General features: G+C 44.5%; 1 protein-coding gene across 2 annotated transcripts in view; it reads left to right on the plus strand.

The window, feature by feature from the left end:
• asphd1 (aspartate beta-hydroxylase domain containing 1) overlaps positions 1-23,794 on the plus strand; it is a 61,116-nt gene that overhangs the window by 20,820 nt on the left and 16,502 nt on the right. For both annotated transcript variants that reach the window (XM_010901004.3, XM_029123304.2), the window contains exons 3-5: positions 4,913-5,119; positions 22,439-22,646; positions 23,123-23,236. In XM_010901004.3, the coding sequence (XP_010899306.2) occupies positions 4,913-5,119; positions 22,439-22,646; positions 23,123-23,236 (529 nt within the window). The remainder of the gene's footprint in view (positions 1-4,912; positions 5,120-22,438; positions 22,647-23,122; positions 23,237-23,794) is intronic.

Raw genomic sequence — 23,794 nt, forward strand, 5'->3', positions numbered from 1 at the left:
CATGCAAGATCTCACCTTGTGGGGCATCAATGATCATGAGGAAAGCGAGGGATCAGCTCAGAACTACACGGCAGGACCTGGTCAATGACCTGAAGAGAGCTGGGACCACAGTCTCAAAGAAAACCATTAGTAACACACTACGCCATCATGGATTAAAATCCTACAGCGCACGCAAGGTCCCCCTGCTTAAGCCAGCACATGTCCAGGCCTGTCTGAAGTTTGGCAATGACCATCTGGATGATCCAGAGGAGGAATGGGAGAAGGTCATGTGGTCTGATAAGAAATACATACTTTTTGGTCTAAACTCCACTCGCTGTGTTTGGAGGAAGAAGAAGGATGACTACAACCCCAAGAACACAATCCCAACCGTGAAGCATGGAGGTGGAAACATCATTCTTTGGGGATGCTTTTATGCAAAGGGGACAGGACAACTGCACCGTATTGAGGGGAGGATGGATTGGGCCATGTATCGCGAGATCCTGGCCAACAACCTCCTTTCCTCAGTAAGAGCATTGAAAATGGGTCGTGGCTGGGTTTTCCAGCATGACAACGACCCGAAACACACAGACAGGGCAACTAAGGAGTGGCTCCGTAAGAAGCATCTCAAGGTCATGGAGTGGCCTAGTCAGTCTCCAGACCTGAACCCAATAGAAAATCTTTGGAGGGAGTCTGTATTGCCCAGCGACAACCCCGAAACCTGAAGGATCTGGAGAAGGTCTGTATGGAGGAGTGGGCCAAAATCCCTGCTGCAGTGTGTGCAAACCTGCTCAAGAACTACAGGAAACGTATGATCTCTGTAACTGCAAAAGTTTCTTTACCAAATATTAAGTTCTGCTTTTCTGATGTATCAAATACTTATGTCATTCAATAAAATGCAAATTAATTACTTAAAAATCGTACAATGTGATTTTGTATTTTTGTTTTAGATTCTGTCACTCGCAGTTGAAGAGTACCTATGATTAAAATCACAGACTTCTATATGCTTTGTAAGTGGGAAAACCTGCAAAATCGTCAGTGTATCAAATACTTGTTCTCCCCACTGTAAGTATGCCGTGGGAGCACTGGCGTATTGCAGATCTAATTGCGAGATTCGGTCAATGAGGTGCATTCGCTTCTCGTTCAGACCCCTATGCTTGTTAGCTGCAAACGAAATTATTAGTCCCCTCAAATAAGCCTTCAGTGCTTCCCACGCGGTAGATGCTGACATCTCCACAGATTTATTTATTTGTAAAAAGGCTATTTCAGTTCTTAGATGTTTCATGTGAGCAAGAATCGTATCCCTTTTTACCGGATGGTTTAGCCCCTTCACGTTCAAACTTACAAATCTGAGGTTACTAGCCATTAGAATAGAGATTGACGTCCATACTTAAAGTGTGGCTACCACAGCAGAGTAAGTAAGATAAATAATACTGGAAAATAGTAGAAATCAACATAGGTCAGCAAAGCAGTCCCCAGCCCCTCCCTAATTTCCATCCCAAACAAAAACAAAGAAAGCTACTGTACTAAACTGCAGCAAGCTCTTACGGACATTAATTAGCCCATATAGGCACTTCCAAGAAATATCCATACCCTATGAGATGCCCTCATTAAAAGCACATAATAACACCAGCATTCAAGACCCACAAACGGCACCAGCAACATGGCGAGTAAAACATTCACTGGCGATGTGTGCACAGGGGATAGAAAGAAAAATAGGCCGTACTGCAAGAAACAAAGCATGTTGGTTTCAATAATGCAAGGGTGCTGTGATACCTAACATTAAAATGCATTTATTATATATTGTAGTGACATTGGTAAGGCCATTACCCGTCCCCCAAAATCCATAAAGTCTATGGGGAGCAATGAGTAGGGCACCCATCTTCAGAGCTGAATTTTTCCGGTTTGAAACCAGGCTTGTGTGTTTTGTGTAAATTCGTAATGAATTATATGTTTTCGTAACATTTATAAATATAATGTTTGTCTGGTTTCTCTTTATCTTTGTTTGACATCATACTATGTTTTAATACCGTTCATAACATAATATACATTTTAATAGCGTTCATTAACATGTTACATTTTAGCGCATTGTAATGAAACCTTAAGTAACATACGTTATCGGATGCCAAGGATTTACATACAGTTGTGCTCAAAATGTTGCTTACCCTTGGAGCATTGGTAATATAAAAAAGTGCAGTGGTCTCTTAATATTTTTACGGAGCTGTATGTACCATTTGTAAAGAAAACATGAGTGAGCAGGCAAAACACGTCTTTTATTTCTTATGGGATTCACATTCAACTGTAGATCATAACAGAATGGCATAATCATAAAACAAAACATGGCAACAAAGAATAAGATTAACTGACCCCTGTTCGAAAGTCTGCATATCCTTAATTCTCAATACTCTGTATTGCCCCCTTTAATGACAGTCTTTTGAAATAGTTTGTCTATGAGGCCCCGAGTTCTTGCAGGTGGTGCTGCACATTCGTCTTGGCAAAATGCCTCCAGGTCATGCAAAGTCTTTGGTCGTCTTGCACGAACCGCACGTTTGAGATCTCCCCAGAGTGGCTCGATGATATTAAGGTCAGGAGACTGTGATGGCCACTTCGGAACCGTTACCTTTTTCTGCTGTAACCACTGGAGGGTCAACTTGGCCTTGTGCTTATGGTCATTGTCATGCTGGAAAGTCCAAGAGCATCCCATACGCAGCTTTTGTGCAGAAGAAGGCAAATGGACTGCCAGTATATTCTGATAACAAGCTGGCAAAGCTCCGGGGATTGATGAGATCTGTTCAGAAATTTTGAAAGCTTTGGGTGTGGAAGGGATGTCTTGGATGACACGCATCTTCAACATTGCATGGGAGTCGGGGAAAGTGCCTAAGGAGTGGTGGACCGGGGTGGTGGTTCCCCTGTTCAAAAAGGGGGACCAGAGGGTGTGTGCCAATTACAGGGGTATCACACTTCTCAGCCTCCCTGGGAAAGTCTACTCAAAGGTACTGGAAAGGAGGGTTCGGCAGATAGTCGAACCTCAGATTGAAGAGGAACAATGCGGATTCTGTCCTGGTCACGGAACAACTGACCAGCTCTTCACTCTTGCAAGGATCCTGGAGGGGGCCTGGGAATATGCCCATCCAGACTACATGTGTTTTGTGGATCTGGAGAAGGCGTATGACCGGATCCCCCGGGAGATACTGTGGGAGGTACTGCGGGAGTATGGGGTGAGGAGGTCCCTTCTGAGGGCTATCCAATCCCTGTACGTCCAAAGTGAGAGCTGTGTTCGGGTTCTCGGTAGTAAGTCAGACTCGTTCCAGGTGTGGGTTGGCCTCCGCCAGGGCTACGCTTTGTCACCAATCCTGTTTGTATCTTTTATGGACAGGATATCGAGGCGTAGTCGGGGTGGGGAGGGGTTGCAGTTCGGTGGGCTGTGGATCTCATCGCTGATTTTTGCGGATGATGTGGTCCTGATGGCATCATCCGTCTGTGACCTTCAGCACTCACTGGACCGGTTCGCAGCCGAGTGGGAAGCGGTTGTAATGAGGATTAGAACCTCTAAATCTGAGGCCATGGTTCTCAGCAAGACACCGATGGAGTGCCTACTCCGAGTAGGGAATGAGGCGTTACCCCAAGTAAAGGAGTTCAAGTATCTCGGGGTCTTGTTCGCGAGTGAGGGGACAATGGACTGGGAGATTGGCCGGAGAATCGGAGCAGCGGGGGCGGTATTGCATTCACTTTACCGCACCATTGTGACGAAAAGAGAGTTGAGCCGGAAGGCAAAGCACTCGATATACTGGTCAATTTTCGTTCCTACCCTCACCTATGGTCAGGTAACATCACCCTTGTTTTTGCTTCGTTAACACTAGCTCCCAGTATGTTTTAGAATAGACTTAAGGCTATTCATGGCCTCTCTCCATGTTATGTCTCAGACCTTTTAGTCCCATATGCACCGGCACGTACCTTGAGGTCCTCGGCAGAGGTCTGTTGTCTGTTCCAGAGTCTCGACTGAAAACTAAAGGGGACAGAGCATTTGCAGTCAGGGCCCCAAGGCTCTGGAACAGCCTGCCCGAGGACATCAGGTCGGCTGAGTCAGTGAATTCCTTTAATTCCCTGCTTAAAAAATACTTTTATAGGATTGCCTTTCCTGATTTTAACTGACTTTATTTTTTCTTTTCTTTTAACTGTATTTTAATTTCTTATGTAGTGTTCTTGCTTTTATCATGTATCATGTTATTTGCTTTATGTGTATTATTATTATTATTATTATTACTCAGTCCACTCCCCCTACCGCTATTCCTTCATATAGAATTACACAATACTTATGGTATGTTTTTACAAATGTAAAATATTTATATTTATATTACACTATTGATAACAAGACATACTTCGGTTCTCATGTCAAATTTCCACCACAAACCGCTTTATTGGTGTATGGTTCTTCATAGAATCACTGAGAGGAAATTATTACAGTTATTTGATTGATAGTTCTGGTTGCTTAGTGACGAACGTTAGTCCTGCTTCAGACCCGGCATTCCTTTACAGACTATAGAAATGCTCGCATTGTGGTTGTTTGAAACCATCTTCAGAGAAGGGTATGTGCCGCCGGTATATGAAAAAGCTGTAGTGTACCCTTACAACTATGCTGTAAACAAAGCGCTTACGAGGTGCAACTGTCTGTATATATGAAAAGGGTATTGGATTTGCCAAATCAGAGCCCCAAGGTCAAGAAGAACAAAAAGCAGAACAAAGCATTCTAAGGGAAGCCATACAAAATATTGACTTGTTTCTTTTTATTCTATTCATGTTTGTTTATGTTTACATCACTGGTCTATAGTGCTCAGTAGCCAAAAACCTGTGGACAGTACTGTATGTCTAATGTTTAGTTAGATATCTAGAATGTATGACATTCTCTTTCTCTATCTCTCTGTGATTTTCTTTTCAGGCAAAATTAAATGATTGGTCTTCCATCCAAAAGCCTCATCTCTTCTACCTACCAGATGTCCCCAGCATTCCTTTTTTCCCACGTGATGCACATCGACATGACATTGAGGTTTTAGAGGCCAATTATCCTATAATCCTTGAAGAATTTCAGACGGTTTACCAGAGAGGCATTGACCCTAAATTGGGCTGGACCGGCTTGGGACCTAAGGTAAACAAGACTAGAACTCCCAATGAGCATGTAGCTATTAAGCATGTACGTTTTATTCATTCTTTCCTAATTTCTTAAAGGTACAAACAAATTGTTTCTTATATAGCTTTCGCAAATCTTCATTAGGCAATTAATTGACTAGGAAGAGTTAATCATTGTACTGGGCAATGGATGTAATTGACATTTTAAGATAATTACATCATACAAGGCATTGGACTGATTTTTGTTGACAATGGTTCACTTAACATGTAATCTACCTAGACCTTGACATGTGCCCTTGAAAGGAGATGACTAACATTATTCGCTTTACCTGTGAGTGGTCGTAATGTTTTGGCTCATCAGTGTACACCAGAGGCATTGCTAGGATCAAAACACATTCGGGGCTTAGCCCACCCCCCTGCTCCCCGGGACAGAAAGTACATAGGGGAAAATGTTGAATGTACATGCTAGCGGGCTACACGTCTACATTGTCATAATGCGCAATTGGAATTATTGATGAATAGTGAAGGGGCTATTTTTTGGTCAATTTGAGATCCGGAGCTATTCATAAAAGATCTAGGGCTATAGCATTCAATTATCCAAATTATCAAACTGAATTGGTATTTCTAGTGTACATTTGTCTTTTACTGACCTGTGACAAATGAGACCGTAAAACATGCCCTCTCATGAGTTCTTCCGATTATGAGAACACATGGTGATGGACCGCATACATTCCCAATGCAATGCGACCACGTCTCTCTGCCACCTACGTGTCAGTGATACAACCTTTGAGAACTGACAAAAACATGAATGAACTAACACCATTATTCACAGTGGGGATGGTATTCTGTTCACTATAGGCTTTGTTTACCCCTCTCCAAACATAGCGCTTATGGTTGTGACCATAAAGCTCTATTTTGGTCTTGTCATTCCAAATTACGGTGTGTCAAGGAGTTTTTGGGCATATTGTAACCAGACTTTTTGTGGCTTTGGCGCAGTAAAGGCTTTTTCTGGCAACTCGACCATGCAGAACATTTTTCTTCAAGTATTGTCGTATTCTGCTCCTTGAAACAACCATACCATATTTTTCCAGAGAAGCCTGTATTTCTATTCTTGCAGTTTTGGCTGAAATCTTGGACAGTATTGATTGGCATTTGCAAGGCTTTGGATATCTTTTTATATCCTTTTCCATCTTTATAAAGTTCCATTACCTTGTTACGCAGGTCCTTTGTCAGTTCTTTTCTGCTCCCCATGGCTCAGTATCTAGCCTCAATATCTAGTCAAATTTTCAAAATCAATAAACTATAAACTACCTTGGAATAATGATCATTTAGCTAAGGCTCTGACTTGTCTTTCAAAAACGTGATTACAGAAAAGTAATTCCACATAAGTGCACTTTAATAACAATATTTTTTTATAATTTGTATCGCATATTAACAGTCAGTAAAACTCTTTCAAATAAACAAAACTTAATACAGAGTTGGGAGGTAGGATCTTTTGCGACCCAATCAACTTACCTCCCGTTATTTATCAGACCTCAGTTTTAATTGGGTGACGGCGCCAAGCGTCTTTGGTTATTTTACACTTGCCCTAGGATCTTTTCAGTTTGATTTTACATCTTTGGAGGGATTACACGGAACTCTGTTTACCAGGCACTGGAATGTAGCGTAAGGCGTAACTTGACCCACTGCAAGGTCAGTTAACTTCCACCCTGGCTTATGACACGCGTCCTAAGTCTGGAACGGTCCTATCGATCATTCCTCCGACGGAGGAACTTTTTATGTTGCCATCCGGTGGTTCCTAACACTCAACAATATTTATAGTTGTGCTTTTTAGAACCGGTTCACTCACCGAGCCTGAGGTACTGAAAGTCACCCCTATCGTACTTGCGCTGGCTTTATATATCCTTTAGGTTCCCTTATGGTCCGTTTAAACTATTTTCAGTTTTTCTCCAAGGTGTGGGTATTTCCCAGCTATAACTCACAAATCCTTTAAAAAAAAATCTTATCTAACTAATGCCGATCTTCTGTCCGTCTGTGCGTTCTCCGCTCAGAATGGGTCAGAGTTCAGATCTTTTTATGGCGGGGACTCAAGATTGTATTCCTTCTCGGGAACGAATCCTGGGTCAACCCACTTCTTTTTTGCCCTAAAATATACTATCAAAAAGACTTTATTAAACCCAGAACAAACACCTCAAGGAATGAATGTATTTTTTACCCAACCTTGGAGCAAACCAGTACCAAACACACTCTCACTGACGATCGCGTCTACCCCTTTCTCTCAGTTGCCTGCAAGGGACCTGGACGGGGAACTGATATCGTCTCTACATCTAGGTTTTGATTTATGGAGTACGCGTAATCTCACTGAATACTAACTTAAAAATTGATGATCAAGCATTTGACAATCACACACCCACACAGAGACCAGGAGGGAGACAGAGCTCTTACAAGTTCCTACCTTTATTTAGTCAATCACTATTACAGACAGCGCCGGGTTCCGGGAGGGTCCAATAACCAAGAGTCAGATCAACTCTTCTTGAGTCTTCGCTCCAAAAGTAAAAAAGCACCGTTATCGGACCATCCAGGCCCTTTTATAAAGTTTTTTATTCATGATCCTCACGAAGGAGGTGCACATTTTAACTAAATGTACAATGATTGGTTTACCATAATATCATATTTCAGTTCCCTCCCTTTTTATATGAAGGATATACAAACCCGATTCCAAAAATGTTGGGACACTACAAATGGTGAGTAAAAAAGGAATGGAATAATATACAAATCTCATAAACTTATATTTAATTCACAATAGAATAGAGATAACATATTGAATGTTGAAAGTGAGACATTTTGTAATGTCATGCCAAATATTGGCTAATTTTGGATTTCATGAGAGCTACAAATTCCCAAAAAAGTTGGGACAGGTAGCAATAAGTTAAATGTACAGATAAGGAACAGCTGGAGGACCAATTTGCTACTGATTATGCAGTGTCTCTCAGATGTCAAGATGGGCAGAGGATCACCAATTCCCCCAATGCTGCGGTGAAAATATAAATATCAGAAAGGAGTTTCTCAGAGAAAAATTGCAAAGAGTTTGAAGTTATCATCATCTACAGTGCATAATATCATCCAAAGATTCAGAGAATCTGGAACAATATCTGTGCGTAAGGGTCAAGGCCGGAAAACCATACTGGGTGCCCGTGATCTTCGGGCCCTCAGACGGCACTGACTCACATACCGGAATGATACTGTAATGGAATTCATGGGCTCAGGAATACTTCCAGAAAACATTGTCGGTGAACACAATCCACCGTGCCATTCGCCGTTGCCGGCTAAAACTGTATAGGTCAAAAAATAAGCTGTATCTAAACAGGATCCAGAAGCGCAGGCGTTTTCTCTGGGCCAAGGATCATTTTGACTGTGGCAAAGTGGAAAAGAGTTCTGTGGTCAGACTAATCAAAATTTGAAGTTCATTTTGGAAAACTGGGACGCCATGTCATCTGGACTAAAGAGGACAAGGACAACCCAAGTTGTTATCAGCGCTCAGACACTCTGGTGAAGAGAGGGGCGGAGCTGTCAACTGATCACTACCTGGTGGTGAGTTGGATCCGATGGCGGGGGAGGAAGCTGGACAGACTCGGCAGGCCCAAGCGTACTGTAAGGGTCTGCTGGGAACGTCTGGCCGAGTCTCCTGTCAGAGAGATCTTTAACTCCCACCTCCGGCAGAGCGGCCGCTCGGAGCTGTGGCCGTAAGGTCTCCGGTGCCTGTCGAGGCGGCAATCCCCGAACCCGGTGGTGGACACCGAAAGTAAGGGTGCCGTCAAGCTGAAGAAGGTGTCCTATCAGGCCTGGTTGGCTTGTGGGACTCCTGAGGCAGCTGACGGGTACCGACAGGCCAAGCGGGCTGCAGCCCGGGTGGTTGTGGAGGCAAAAACTCGGGCCTGGGAGGAGTTCGGTGAGGCCATGGAGAAGGACTATCGGCTGGCCTCGAAGAGATTCTGGCAAACCATCCGGCGCCTCAGGAAAGGGAAACAGTGCCCTACCAACGCTGTTTACAGTAGAGGTGGGCAGCTGTTGACTTCCATTGAGGAAGCAGAGGATGAGGACTCAGAGGTGGACTCGTCCATCACCCGGGCTGAAGTCACAGAGGTGGTCAAGAAACTCCTCGGTGGCAAGGCACCGGGGGTGGATGAGATCCGCCCTGAGTACCTCAAGTCTCTGGATATTGTGGGGCTGTCTTGGTTGACACGCCTGTGCAACAGCGCGTGGCGGTCGGGGACAGTGCCTCTGGGATGGCAGACCGGGGTGGTGGTCCCTCTTTATAAGAAGGGGGATCGGAGGGTGTGTTCCAACTATAGGGGGATCACACTTCTCAGCCTCCCCGGGAAAGACTATGCCAGGGTTCTGGAGAGGAGAATACAGCCGATAGTAGAACCTCGGATTCAGGAGGAACAGTGTGGTTTTCGTCCGGGCCGTGGAACACTGGACCAGCTCTATACCCTCTACGGGGTGTTGGAGGGTTCATGGGAGTTTGCCCAACCAGTCCACATGTGTTTTGTGGATTTGGAGAAGGCATTCGACTGTGTCCCTCGCGGCATCTTGTGGAGGGTGCTTCGGGAATATGGGGTCCTGGGTCCTTTGCTAAGGGCTGTCAGGTCCCTGTACAACCGAAGCAGGAGCTTGGTCCGCATTGCCGGCAGTAAGTCAGACTTGTTCCCAGTGCATGTTGGACTCCGGCAGGGCTGCCCTTTGTCACCGGTTCTGTTCGTAATTTTTATGGACAGAATTTCTAGGCGCAGCCAGGGGCCGGAGGGTGTCAGGTTTGGGGACCACACAATTTCGTCTCTGCTCTTTGCAGATGATGTTGTCGTGTTGGCCCCTTCTAACCAGGACCTTCAGCATGCACTGGGACGGTTTGCAGCCGAGTGTGAAGCGGTGGGGATGAAAATCAGTACCTCCAAATCCGAGGCCATGGTCCTCAGTCGGAAAAGGGTGGCTTGCCCACTTCAGGTTGGTGGAGAGTGCCTGCCTCAAGTGGAGGAGTTTAAGTATCTAGGGGTCTTGTGAGGGAAGGATGGAATGGGAGATTGACGGATCGGTGCAGCTTCTGCAGTAATGCAGTCGATGTATCGGTCTGTCGTGGTGAAGAAAGAGCTGAGCCGCAAGGCGAGGCTCTCGATTTACCAGTCAATCTACATTCCTACTCTCATCTATGGTCATGAGCTTTGGGTCATGACCGAAAGGACAAGATCCCGGATACAGGCGGCCGAAATGAGCTTTCTCCGCAGGGTGGCCGAGCGATCCCTTAGAGATAGGGTGAGAAGCTCGGTCACCCGGGAGGAGCTTCTCACCCCAGAGTAGAGCCGCTGCTCCTCGACATCGAGAGGGGTCAGCTGAGGTGGCTTGGGCATCTGTTTCGGATGCCTCTGGAACGCCTTCCTGGGAAGGTTCCGGTCCCGTCCCACCGGGAGGAGACCCCGGGGAAGACCCAGGACACGCTGCAGGGACTATGTCTCCCGGCTGGCCTGGGAACGCCTCGGTGTCCCCCCGGAAGAGCTAGAGGAAGTGTCTGGGGAGAGGGAAGTCTGGGCATCCCTGCTTAGACTGCTGCCCCCGCGACCCGGCCCCGGATGAAGCGGAAGATGATGGATGGATGGATGGGACGCCATGTTATCCGGACTAAAGAGGACAAGGACAACCCAAGTAGTTATCAGCGCTCAGTTCAGAAGCCTGCATCTCTGATGGTATGGGGTTGCATGAGTGCGTGTGGCATGGGCAGCCTACACATCTGGAAAGGCACCATCAATGCTGACAGTTATATCCAAGTTCTAGAACAACATATGCTCCCATCCAGACATCGTCTCTTTCAGGGAAGACCTTGCATTTTCCAACATGACAATGCCAGACCACATACTGCATCAATTACAATGTCATGGCTGCATAGAAGAAGGATCCGGGAACTGAAATGGCCAGACTGCGGTCCAGATCTTTCACCCATAGAAAACATTTGGCGCATCATAAAGAGGAAGGTGCGACAAAGAAGATCTAAGACAATTGAGCAACTAGAAGCCTGTATTAGACAAGAATGGGACAACATTCCTATTCATAAACTTGAGCAACTTGTCTCCTCAGTCCCTAGACGTTTGCAGTCTGTTATAAAAAGAAGAGGGGATGCCACACAGTGGTAAACATGGCCTTGTCCCAACTTTTTTGAGATGTGTTGATGCCATGGAATTTAAAATCAAATTATTTTTCCCTTACAGTGATACATTTTCTCAGTTTAAACATTTGATATGTCATCTATGTTGTATTCTGAATAAAATATTGAAATTTGAAACTTCCACATCATTGCATTCTGTTTTCTTCACAATTGTACAGTGTCCCAACTTTTTTGGAATCGGGTTTGTAAGTTTTGTTTTCTTCATTTGTTCAATCTGACTGTAGAAGAGGTTGAAGCAGTATGTCAGCTTAGCTAGCATGCTAACTTTGCATTAGCAAACGTTTTAGCATTGTGTCCTTGCGTTACGCTAACTTGTCGAAAAGACAAAGAAAGATATGTGTTTTCAACAGTTTTAAAGTAATATTATTAGTATAAAATGGCAAAACGTAAAAACACTTTTACTAAATGTAGCCATAGTCCATTACGGTTATCAAATGCTGGATAGCTGAGTTACCGGACAACAAAGGACGAATGTTAACAACAGGCTAATGCTAACGCAAGAACAGTCTGGTAAGTAACATCTAATGACCTATTTATCATGAAATAATGTAATACAAATGTGATCATTACAGATATTGTTTGCTTTGCGTATTTGGAATGGGAGAACTGTTCCACATGGCTGTGTGTGGTCTGAATTCAATCATAAATAGAAAAATAACTATGGATGTCATAATCATATTGTCCTGTATGCACATACGGTGAATTATTTAATTGTTCTGTTCACTTTTATTGTGATACAATGCATATTTGTGTAAGAAATTTTTTTGAAAAGTGTTTTTTGAAGGGCAGAACAGTTTCACAAGGCTGTTTGTGGTCTGATTTCAAGGATAAATAGTGACATAATTATGTCTGTCATAAATATATTGGACTGCAACATTTTGTGTAAACTTACATATGATATCCTCCAGTTGATAAAATGGAACAAACTTTAATATAACTCCATTAATACAATGTTGTGGAATGTACAGGGCCTAAACTCTCCAGTAAAACGCACCAAATGCCTAGAATTCCTTAAATGGAACAAACTTTAATATAACTCCATTAATACAATGTTGTGGAATGTACAGGGCCTAAACTCTCCAGTAAAACGCACCAAATGCCTAGAATTCCTTAAACGGAACAAACTTTAATATGAATAACTTTATTAATACAATGTCGTGGAATGTACAGGGCCTAAACTCTCCAGTAAAACGCACCAAATGCCTAGAATTCCTTAAACGTAAAGAGATCTCCATTGCCCTGATCCAAGAAACACATCTGAAAACATCTGATATTCATAGGTTTCAGAATAGAAGTGTGTAGCTCATTCTTCTGCGACAAATAGGACAAAGGGAGTGGCTATTTTATTCAGTAGGAAGTTAGGGGTGAAGGTGGGAAAATCGGGCTGTGATGACATTGGTAGACTGACTTATGTCTGTGTTACAACTGACAATATAAAACTTTGTCTTGCATCGAAATATGGTCCAAACATCCATGATCCAAAAGTACAATTTCTAATACTCTCTTAGACTTTCCAGGTCATCAGTTTATAGTCTGGGGTGACTTTAACCTGGTGTGTGACACAAATTTAGACAAATCTACAAATACAAGTTCAAGCCAGGAATCCCCTCGTGGCATCAACACCTTTATTTCTGAGTTTAATATTATCGATCCAACGGCGTTTAAGGAACCCTTTTGTTAAGAATTGGCCAGACACAAGAAATACTCGAGATTTGATTACATATTATTTTCCGCTTCCCTGAATCACTGTATCGATTCCACTGTTATACTTCCTATTGTAATATAAGATCATGCCCCTGTGTTATATAACTTTAAGTTCCTACCGACCCACAGTAAAGATACACACAGGTGGCGTTTCAATACAACATTACTCCAAAGTGTTTTTGAAATTTTTGAAAAAACTGAGATACTTAAAGTATCTTTAGACATTAATTTGGAGACAGCAGCCTCACCTCAAATACTTTGGGAAACAACTAAGTGCTTTATAAGGGGAGAGGCCTTGTCATTTTCCTCCCATTTGAAGGTGACCAGGAGGCGCAGGGTTACGCAATTAGAAGATGAGATAAACATTTTGGAATCTGACCCAAAACGGCAAAAACATTCAGCTCTTTCGGCCCTGAAATTTGAACTGAATAATCTGCTCAAGGCTAAAGCTCAGTTTATAATTCATCATACGATATTCACATATTATGATCACTGCGAAAGATCAAGCAAGCTTTTAGCTGCCAGATTAAAACAAAATAAATCATTTTCCGCTATTAGTGCAATCTGGACCTGTCACCTATGACCCAGGTGAAATAAATAATACTTTAGCAGAATTGTATTCTCGTCTCTATACAGTGTTCCGCTGTATAGAGACGTCCGCTCTATACAAGCTGCCCTTAAATTGTGTCTGTTGGAACTTAACTTACCATCACTGACTGGCAATGATGCAGAGCCCCTTGAAACACTATTTACTCTTTTAGAACATAAAGATGCATTGAGCTCGAGGCAAAAAGGGAAATCGCCTGGTCTTGACGGGCTGCCTCCAGAGTGGTTTTTGGAACTGTGGGATATCGTTGGGCCATTGCTCTTAACTATGTTTTAGACACTGGTTCCTTCCATCGTGACCAAAATACATCTCTCATATCAGTCCTGCTTAAGAAAGATTAACCACCTTTGAGATGCAGCAGTTACAGGCCGATATCACTTATCACAACAGAACTAAAGCTGTTTGCCAAAGTGTTAATCAGAAGACTGGAGCCATGTGTAGGTAATTTAATTAACTGTGACCAAACCAGACAATTTCCGACTCCTTTTCCATATATTACATGTATCAGAATCGAATACACACCCCGCAGCTATATTCAGCTTGGATGCGCTAAAAGCCTTCAATCAAGTGAGCTGGATATATCTGTAGCAGGTTTTGGAGAATCTTGGATTTGGCAAAAAAAATTATCAATGATCAAAACATTATACACCAACCCTTGTGCTGTCATACAAACAAATACTATTGTGTCTAAAACATTCCCTCTGCAGCGTGGAACTCGGCAAGGCTGCCCACTGTCCCTGCTCCTTTTCGATCTGTCACTCGAACTGCTTGCTCAGACAATTAGATTCACACATCTCACCCATCAATGTACAAGGTACACAACATAAATTTTCGCTTTACGCGGACGATGTATTACTTTTTTTTATTAATATTTCTGAGTCAATACTCAAAGTCCTTCAATACTCAAAGTCTTCATGCAGTTCAGTCTATCTTCTGGTTATAAAATTAATTGGGATAAATCCCTCCTCATTCCTTTAAATGCTCCTGCTAAATGCCTCACTTTACCAGTCATTCAACATATTCAATGGCATAACTCTGCATTTACATATCTAGGCATAATTGTAACCAATTTCTCGGATATATCACATGCAAATTACAATAAACTTAAAACGGAGATTGTATCGGGCACTCAGAGGTGGCCTTATCTCAAGATGTCATTGCAAGGCAGAATTGTGATACTGAAAATGAATGTCCTCGGCCAACTGAATTTCCTGTTTTCTATGATCCCTATGCCTCCACTTTGATGTACTACAGTCCCTGACCACTAAATTCATATGGAATGATAAAAGAGCTTGTATTTGCCTATGCATTTGCCTGACTTTAAATTATACTACTGGTCATTTCAAATAAAGCAATTGAAAATGTGGTGCAATGAGAATGTTGTCACACCCTGGCATCAGATTCCTTCCAGAAGGGACAATTCCACTTCATGTTTTCTGTGTGTCCTTGTCTTGTCCTTGTATGGTCTTTCCTGTTCTTGTTTCAGTTAATCGGTATATTCATTTCACCTGTGTTTTAGCCCCCACCTGTTTCTGTTCTCCTCGTTTGTCAGTGTATTTAGTTCAGCCATTTTTTCCCTGTCATTGTTGGTCATTGTGCGTATATGCCTGTCATGTTTGTGTGCGCCTGTGCCTTTGAACCACTGAACTCTGGGGTATTTTTGCAGTGCCCGGCACTCTGTTTGGTTTTCTTTAATTTTTGTTAAATAAAAAGGGGAAACCCTCAACCTTCTGCGCCTGCCTCCATCTCCTAATCTACAAACGTGACAGTACTATTTTGTGGGTTGAACCCTAGATCTGTGTGTAGAAAGTTTGGGCCAGTCATAGGCAACTCCTTGAACATTTGGTTTGTTGTCCAGAAACATATGGGATGTAATGTAAAACTTTGTGACCGCTCTCCTGTTTGGTATAACTACAATTTATTACAGCATTCTGGTCCCTATTCTAATGACAGTTGGGCTTCAGGAGGAATTCACGTTCTCTAAGATCTATATGACAGAAATGGTTTGGTTTCACTCCAAGAGCTTAAAGAATGTTATTCTCTCCCTGGGTTTCCTTGGTTCTTGTATCTCCAGTTGAGATCTGCAATCCGTGCCCTTGGAGTTCCATGGGATTCACCTTTACCCTCTCATCCGATGGACACTTGGATCTCCTCTGGAACACCCTCTACTGGATTAGTGTCCATTATCTACAATGACCGGCTCTCTAAAAAAATGTTTAACCTTTGGGAGTGATCAGTTCTTGGAATCATGAACTTGAGGTTCAGGGTTATGAACTGGACTGGGACATTATTTGGACCAAGTTACCCCTCTCATCAAAGAATCCAGCATATCAACTTATTCATTATATGTTTGTGCATACATTTTATGCCACACCATACAGACACTTTACAATGAAATGAGACGCTTTACATGTTTTAAAGGGAACTGTGCTGTCATTGTCCCAAGCATCTATCTATTGAGACTGCCCTGGCCAATTAGTTATGCAAAGAAATATTTTACTACATCGATCTCAGCAGCAGAGCCTATTTCCCACGATTATGCTACGCATCATGTGGCGCTTTACAAAACATCTATGTATTATTTTTAATAAAGACCACAACCCCTTGCGCAGTAAAAGAGGAGGAGTTTCAACGATTCTCTCGTCCCTTTCACTTTGACGAAAAAGTTATTGTCACCTATTGACTGTTATTGCATCAATATCCTTCATGAATGAAAGAAAGAAAAACAGATATTGTTGTGAAACGAAATAGCTTTGGCAGGGTAAAGTTCATCTTCTATCTTGCTAGCATGGGCTCAATTCTGATTTGAATTGTGCCCAGCTTACAGCACTGGCTTGTAAGCTAAAACGGCCAGTGACAAAAGCCATACATTTCATAGATACTATTTGTGGTGGAAGTAAACTTCATAAGATACATTACACTAGTCAGTTTAACATGAAGCTTATTGGTGTCTAGCTAATTAATTAATTAATTAGTTAATGCACAACAAAATGATCTAATTTTGAGACACAATTATAGGAAGAAGTAGTATGGCCCAGTTGGCCCCAATACTGGCATACTAGCTTACTATAAACTAAACAGTACGTACTTCATCATTACCCGTAAAGTACGTACTTGCAGGACGTAATATGTAGTATGCAATTTGAGATTCAATCAATGTGCTTTTCCATACCCATTTGTAAAAATATATGAACATACTAAGCATGCGCCAATGGATAATTTTTTTGCATTAACTTGAACTAGGGGGAAGGCAGTGCTTTTGCCCCCACCTTTTTGAGGAGCAGAGCCCGCAAACATTACAAGAAGCTCACAGGTCCTCAGCTTGCAGCTTCATTAAATAAAACCCGCAAAACACCAGTCTCAACGTCAACATTGGAAAGGTAAGTCCGGGATGCTGGCCTTCTTGGCAGAGTTGTAAAGAGAAAGCCATATCTCAGACTTGCAAATAAAGAGAAAAGATTAAGATCGCCAACAAAACGTAGACATTGGACTGAGGAAGAAATCTGCCTAAAAGGCCAGCATCCTAACCAGGGACGTCACTAGAGATTCATGGATAGGGGGGCTAAGCCTCATTCGGGGAGGTCTGAGCATACTCCCTCATGATTTGTTTAAAGCCCCCCAAAAAAAAATTTATCATGTATTTATCATGTATTTTCTAAAAACAATATAATAAGGTTATTTTTGGTCAAGGTTGGCTAAAATGTTAAAAAATTTTCGATACTGTGTAAGATACTAATCTAATATGACTCCCCATCCATCCAACACCAACAAAAGGCACAAAAATGGCCCAAAATACTTTTTGAGAAAGTGAGACTTTTTTATGATTCATAAATGTTCCATTTATACATGTTCTGTTGCCCACATTGTATTTCAGCAAAAACTGAATGACTTGCATAAAAGTTCGATTTGGATACTGTATGAGTTTGATTTGACTACCAGTAGACCCTGTGGTCTTCTGTGAACACTCCAGACATTGACATTTTGACCTCTGTTCAATTTCCCCCTCTGACTTTCTAGTTTTTGTCTCTCAGAAGTGCTTATCATCCCTTTATAGCCATTGCACAACACTATAAATACACTGTCATACCATGAATTCCATAATATCTAGTATACAACAGAATAACTGTCTTACATGACCCTTTTATGAACACTGCTCAAAAGAATTAAAGGAACACTTAAGTCACGCATGGGGTCTCGATGAAGGAAATTAGATACAAATCTTAACTGTACATTGTGTAAATCATTGAGACCAAAATTACATAACAACAGTCAATGGAAACCAAAATCTCTAACCAATAGAGGGCTGGATTCAAACTCACACTGAAAATAAAATTGAACAATTTAAATCACAGGCAACTGAATTTTATCACGTCAACTCATAATGTCACTCAGTAGTGTTTATGGCCCCCATGTGCCTGTATGCATGTTCCTGATGAGGCGACAGATGGTGTCCTGGGGGATCTCCTCCCAGACCTGGATCAGGGCATCAATGAGCTCCTGCACAGTCTGTGGCACTACTTGGCAGCATTGGATGCACTGTTACATAATGTTCTAGAGGTCCTCAATAGGAATCAGGTCTGGGGAACATGAGGGCCAGTCAATGGCATCAATGCCTTCATCATCCAGGAACTGCCTACACACTCTGGCCACATGAGGCCAGGCATTGTCCTGCACCAGGAGGAATTCAGGGCCCACCGCACCAACGTAAAATCTGATGATGGGTCTGAGGATTTCATCCTGGTACCTAACAACTGTCAGTGTACCGTTAGCTAGCACACGGAGCACTCCAAGGATCACTGACCCACTGCCAAACCAGTCATGCAGGATGATGTTGTAGGTAGCATAACATTCACCACAGTGTCTACAGACTCTTTCACGTCTGTCAGCTGTGCTCATTGTGAACCTGCTCTCATCTGTGAAGAGAATGGGGCGCTAATGGTGGACCTGCCAATTCTGCTGTTGTCTGGCGAATGCCAGTTGAGCGGCATGGTGCTGGGCTGTGAGCACAGGTTCCATTAGAGGACGTCAGGCCCTCATGCCACCCTCATGGAGTCTGTTTCTGACAATTTGGTCAGAAACATGCACACCAGTAGCCCACTGGAGGTCATTTTGTAGGGTTTTGGCAGTGCTCCTCCTGTTCCTCCTTGCACAAAGGAGCAGATACTGGTGCTGGTGTAGCGTAATGGCCTGTCTCCTGGTATCTCCTCCATGCTTTGAGACTGTACTGGAAGACACAGCAAACCTTCTTGTGATGGCACGTATGGATGTTCCATCTTCAAAGAGCTGGACTACCTGAATGGGCTGCAGGTACCGCCTCATGCTACCAGTAGTGACAGGGACACAAGCAAAATGCTAAACTTTGGATTCAGTCAGGTTGGATAAGGAGAGAGCAATTGTCTGTGGCCACCACCTATAAAACCATTCCCTTTTTGGGGGTGGTCTTTCTGTTGCCTCTCGAGTGCACCTGTTGTCACTTTCATTTGCCCCAAAACAGATGACATTGATTCACAATCGCTTATGCTTCCTAACTGGACAGATTGATATCCCTGAAGTTTAATTGACTTGGTGTTATTCTGTGATGAATACATACCATACCATACCATCTTCTTCCGCTTATCCGGGGCCGGGTCGCGGGGGCAGCAGTCTAAGCAGGGATGCCCAGACTTCCCTCTCCCCAGACACTTCCTCTAGCTCTTCCGGGGGGACACCGAGGCGTTCCCAGGCCAGCCGGGAGACATAGTCCCTCCAGCGTGTCCTAGGTCTTCCCCGGGGTCTCCTCCCGGTGGGACGGGACCGGAACACCTTCCCAGGAAGGCGTTCCGGAAGCATCCGAAAAAGATGCCCAAGCCACCTCAGCTAACCCCTCTCGATGTGGAGGAGCAGCGGCTCTACTCTGAGCTCCTCCCGGGTGACCGAGCTTCTCACCCTATCTCTAAGGGATCGCCCGGCCACCCTGCGGAGAAAGCTCATTTCGGCCGCCTGTATCCGGGATCTTGTCCTTTCGGTCATGACCCAAAGCTCATGACCATAGGTGAGAGTAGGAACGTAGATTGACTGGTAAATCGAGAGCTTCGCCTTGCGGCTCAGCTCTTTCTTCACCACGACAGACCGATACATCGACTGCATTACTGCAGAAGCTGCACCGATCCGTCTGTCAATCTCCCGTTCCATCCTTCCCTCACTCGTGAACAAGACCCCTAGATACTTAAACTCCTCCACTTGAGGCAGGCACTCTCCACCAACCTGAAGCGGGCAAGCCACCCTTTTCCGACTGAGGACCATGGCCTCGGATTTGGAGGTACTGATTTTCATCCCCACCGCTTCACACTCGGCTGCAAACCGTCCCAGCGCATGCTGAAGGTCCTGGTTAGAAGGGGCCAACACGACAACATCATCTGCAAAAAGCAGAGACGAAATTGTGTGGTCCCCAAACCTGACACCCTCCGGCCCCTGGCTGCGCCTAGAAATTCTGTCCATAAAAATTACGAACAGAACCGGTGACAAAGGGCAGCCCTGCCGGAGTCCAACATGCACTGGGAACAAGTCTGACTTACTGCCGGCAATGCGGACCAAGCTCCTGCTTCGGTTGTACAGGGACCTGACAGCCCTTAGCAAAGGACCCAGGACCCCATATTCCCCAAGAACCCTCCACAAGATGCTGCGAGGGACACAGTCGAATGCCTTCTCCAAATCCACAAAACACATGTGGATTGGTTGGGCAAACTCCCATGAACCCTCCAACACTCCGTAGAGGGTATAGAGCTGGTCCAGTGTTCCACGGCCCGGACGAAAACCACACTGTTCCTCCTGAATCCGAGGTTCTACTATCGGCCGTATTCTCCTCTCCAGTACCCTGGCATAGACTTTCCCGGGGAGGCTGAGAAGTGTGATCCCCCTATAGTTGGAACACACCCTCCGGTCCCCCTTCTTAAAAAGAGGGACCACCACCCCGGTCTGCCATCCCAGAGGCACTGTCCCCGACCGCCACGCGATGTTGCACAGGCGTGTCAACCAAGACAGCCCCACAACATCCAGAGACTTGAGGTACTCAGGGCGGATCTCATCCACCCCCGGTGCCTTGCCACCGAGGAGTTTCTTGACCACCTCAGTGACTTCAGCCCGGGTGATGGACGAGTCCACCTCTGAGCCCTCATCCTCTGCTTCCTCAATGGAAGAAGTGACAGCGGGATTGAGGAGATCCTCAAAGTATTCCTTCCACCGCCCGACGACATCCTCAGTTGAGGTCAACAGCTGCCCACCTCTACTGTAAACAGCGTTGGTAGGGCACTGTTTCCCTCTCCTGAGGCGCCGGATGGTTTGCCAGAATCTCTTCGAGGCCAGCCAACCAGGCCTGATAGGACTCCTTCTTCAGCTTGACGACATCCCTTACTTCCGGTGTCCACCACCGGGTTCGGGGATTGCCGCCTCGACAGGCACCGGAGACCTTACGGCCACAGCTCCGAGCGGCCGCTTCGACAATGGCGGTGGAGAACATGGTCCACTCGGACTCAATATCTCCAACCTCCCTCGGGATCCAGTCGAAGCTCTGCCGGAGGTGGGAGTTAAAGATCTCTCTGACAGGAGACTCGGCCAGACGTTCCCAGCAGACCCTTACAGTACGCTTGGGCCTGCCGAGTCTGTCCAGCTTTCTCCCCCGCCATCGGATCCAACTCACCACCAGGTGGTGATCAGTTGACAGCTCCGCCCCTCTCTTCACCCGAGTGTCCAAGACATACGGCCGCAGGTCAGATGAGACGACAACAAAGTCGATCATCGACCTGCGGCCTAGGGTGTCCTGGTGCCACGTGCACTGATGGACACCCTTATGCTTGAACATGGTGTTCGTTATGGACAAACTGTGACTAGCACAGAAGTCCAATAACTGAACACCACTCGGGTTCAGATCAGGGGGGGCCGTTCATACCCCATCACGCCCCTCCAGGTGTCACTGTCGTTGCCCACGTGGGCGTTGAAGTCCCCCAGTAGAACAATAGAGTCCCCAGTCGGAGCACTTTCCAGCACCCCTCCCAGAGACTCCAAGAAGGTCGGGTACTCTGCACTGCCGTTCGGCCCGTAGGCACAAACAACAGTGAGAGACCTATCCCCGACCCGTAGGCGCAGGGAAACGACCCTCTCGTTCACCGGGGTAAACTCCAACACATGGCGGCAGAGCTGGGGAGCTATAAGCAAACCCACACCAGCCCGCCGCCTCTCACCATGGGCAACTCCAGAGTGGTGAAGAGTCCATCCTCTCTCAAGGAGTGTGGTTCCAGAGCCCAAGCCGTGCGTAGAGGTGATCCCGACTACCTCTAATCGGAACCTCTCAACCTCACGCACTAGCTCAGGCTCCTTCCCCGCCAGCGAGGTGACATTCCACGTCCCTAGAGCTAGTTTCCGTGTCCAGAGATCGGGTTGTCTAGGCCCCTGCCTTCGACTGCCGCCCGATCCTCTTCGCACCGGCCCCTTATGGTCCCTCCTGTGGGTGGTGATGATTACATGTTCCCTTAATTGTTTTGAGCAGTGTATGTTGCTTCATAGATTGATCCACAGCCTGAACATGTCGACTTCTTTAGGTTTAGCTTGTGGTTTCAGAACTAGATCAATGTTGCTTGTGGGTTCAGTACTAGATCAATGGCAGGCAACAGAGTTGAATTTCGGGAAGTGCATGTATGGGTACTTAAAGGTTTGGGTTTACTGTTGTTCAAATTGTATTGTAATAACTTTGGGAATACGTTGTATATTTACATTTTTACCATTCTGCCTGTGTGTGAGAATGCTAGTAATCAATGTAAGAAAACCTTTTTCCCTCTCAGGGCCAAGCCGTGTTCTCCTTGTACAGCGCAGGCGTTTGCATAGCAGAGAACTGCCGTTCCTGTCCCTGCACCTACCGCACTCTTCTCTGCCTACGCACCTTCATAAGTAGCAACTCCCTGGGGGCAGCCGGGTTCTGGCTGCTGGGGCCTGGGGCCACACTAGGGGGAGTGTATGGCCCCACTAATACACGACTACGTTGTCACCTTGGTGAGTGACTCATTTCTGGAATTTGGTAATTAGGCTCTTTGTCTACTTGCCCAGTCAGCTGAATTCAATGTATTTGTGTCAATTACATTAGAAGTAGTTTGTCAAGAAAAATTTAACAAGCTAAGCACAAAGACTGGCACAAACATTATATATAAATTGTAGATAATGTTCATCTACAAGTTAATCTGTTGCCCACAGATAGTAGGCAACAGGCTCCCTTGTATGTTTAAGAAAAGTAATATATAAATGCTCTTTCACAATTTTGGTAATTGAATGTGCAATCTGTAATGTTCACTGTCATTTTTAATAGTGATAAACCATTTTTGTAAGTAAATGCTGCATGAGCTTACTAGATCTGCATCACAACCCAAAATAAGAGGCTTTAATAAACTATTTGTTTATGAATGTTTAGTCTGCTATATACAATGCAAATAAATATAACTATACGCATAATTGACATTAATTCTGCTTTTTAGGAGTGCAGACCCCACCTCAGTGTGAGCTGGTGGTGGGAGGAGAGCCTCAGTGTTGGTCGCAGGGACACTGCCTCCTGGTGGATGACTCCTTCCTACACACGGTGTCCCATAACGGTCGGTTGCCTCTACTCATAACAAAGCAGTCACCCTCCAAATAAATTTAGGCTGTGCTTCCATTCTAGTTAACCCCCCCCCCCCCCCCCCCCCCCCCCCCCCAATTTTTTTATATTTGTAATCACCTTCTTATTATAATATTTACTTAGGCCGGGATTCAGATAATCAGTAGCCTAAGTTAGAATTGCATAGATTTTCTTTGCTACGGTGCTTTTTATTACTAAGGTGGCAAGTCCACAAGTCATTTCTACCGTGGACTTTACCATTAGATGCACTGAGTCGTTTTGGTATAAATCCCATGCAGCTGCTTAAAGATGCTCTCTTTCAATTTTGTAAATAACAGATTTTTTCAAATATCCCATTTTAGACTGGATGTGTAATATGTTGTTTATGTGTATACAATCTAGAAATAGAATCACTATCATGTAATTTGCCATGGAATTCTAAGTTTAAAAATGAGTAGTTTTGATGGCATATTGGGCACATATTGGCACGTTTAACAAACACTGGTCAGAAATTCCCGAATATATATTTAAAAAAGCCATATTAAAACTGTAA

This window comes from Esox lucius, chromosome 11 (genome assembly GCF_011004845.1).
Source record: "Esox lucius isolate fEsoLuc1 chromosome 11, fEsoLuc1.pri, whole genome shotgun sequence".
In the NCBI taxonomy this organism is placed as follows: domain Eukaryota; kingdom Metazoa; phylum Chordata; class Actinopteri; order Esociformes; family Esocidae; genus Esox; species Esox lucius.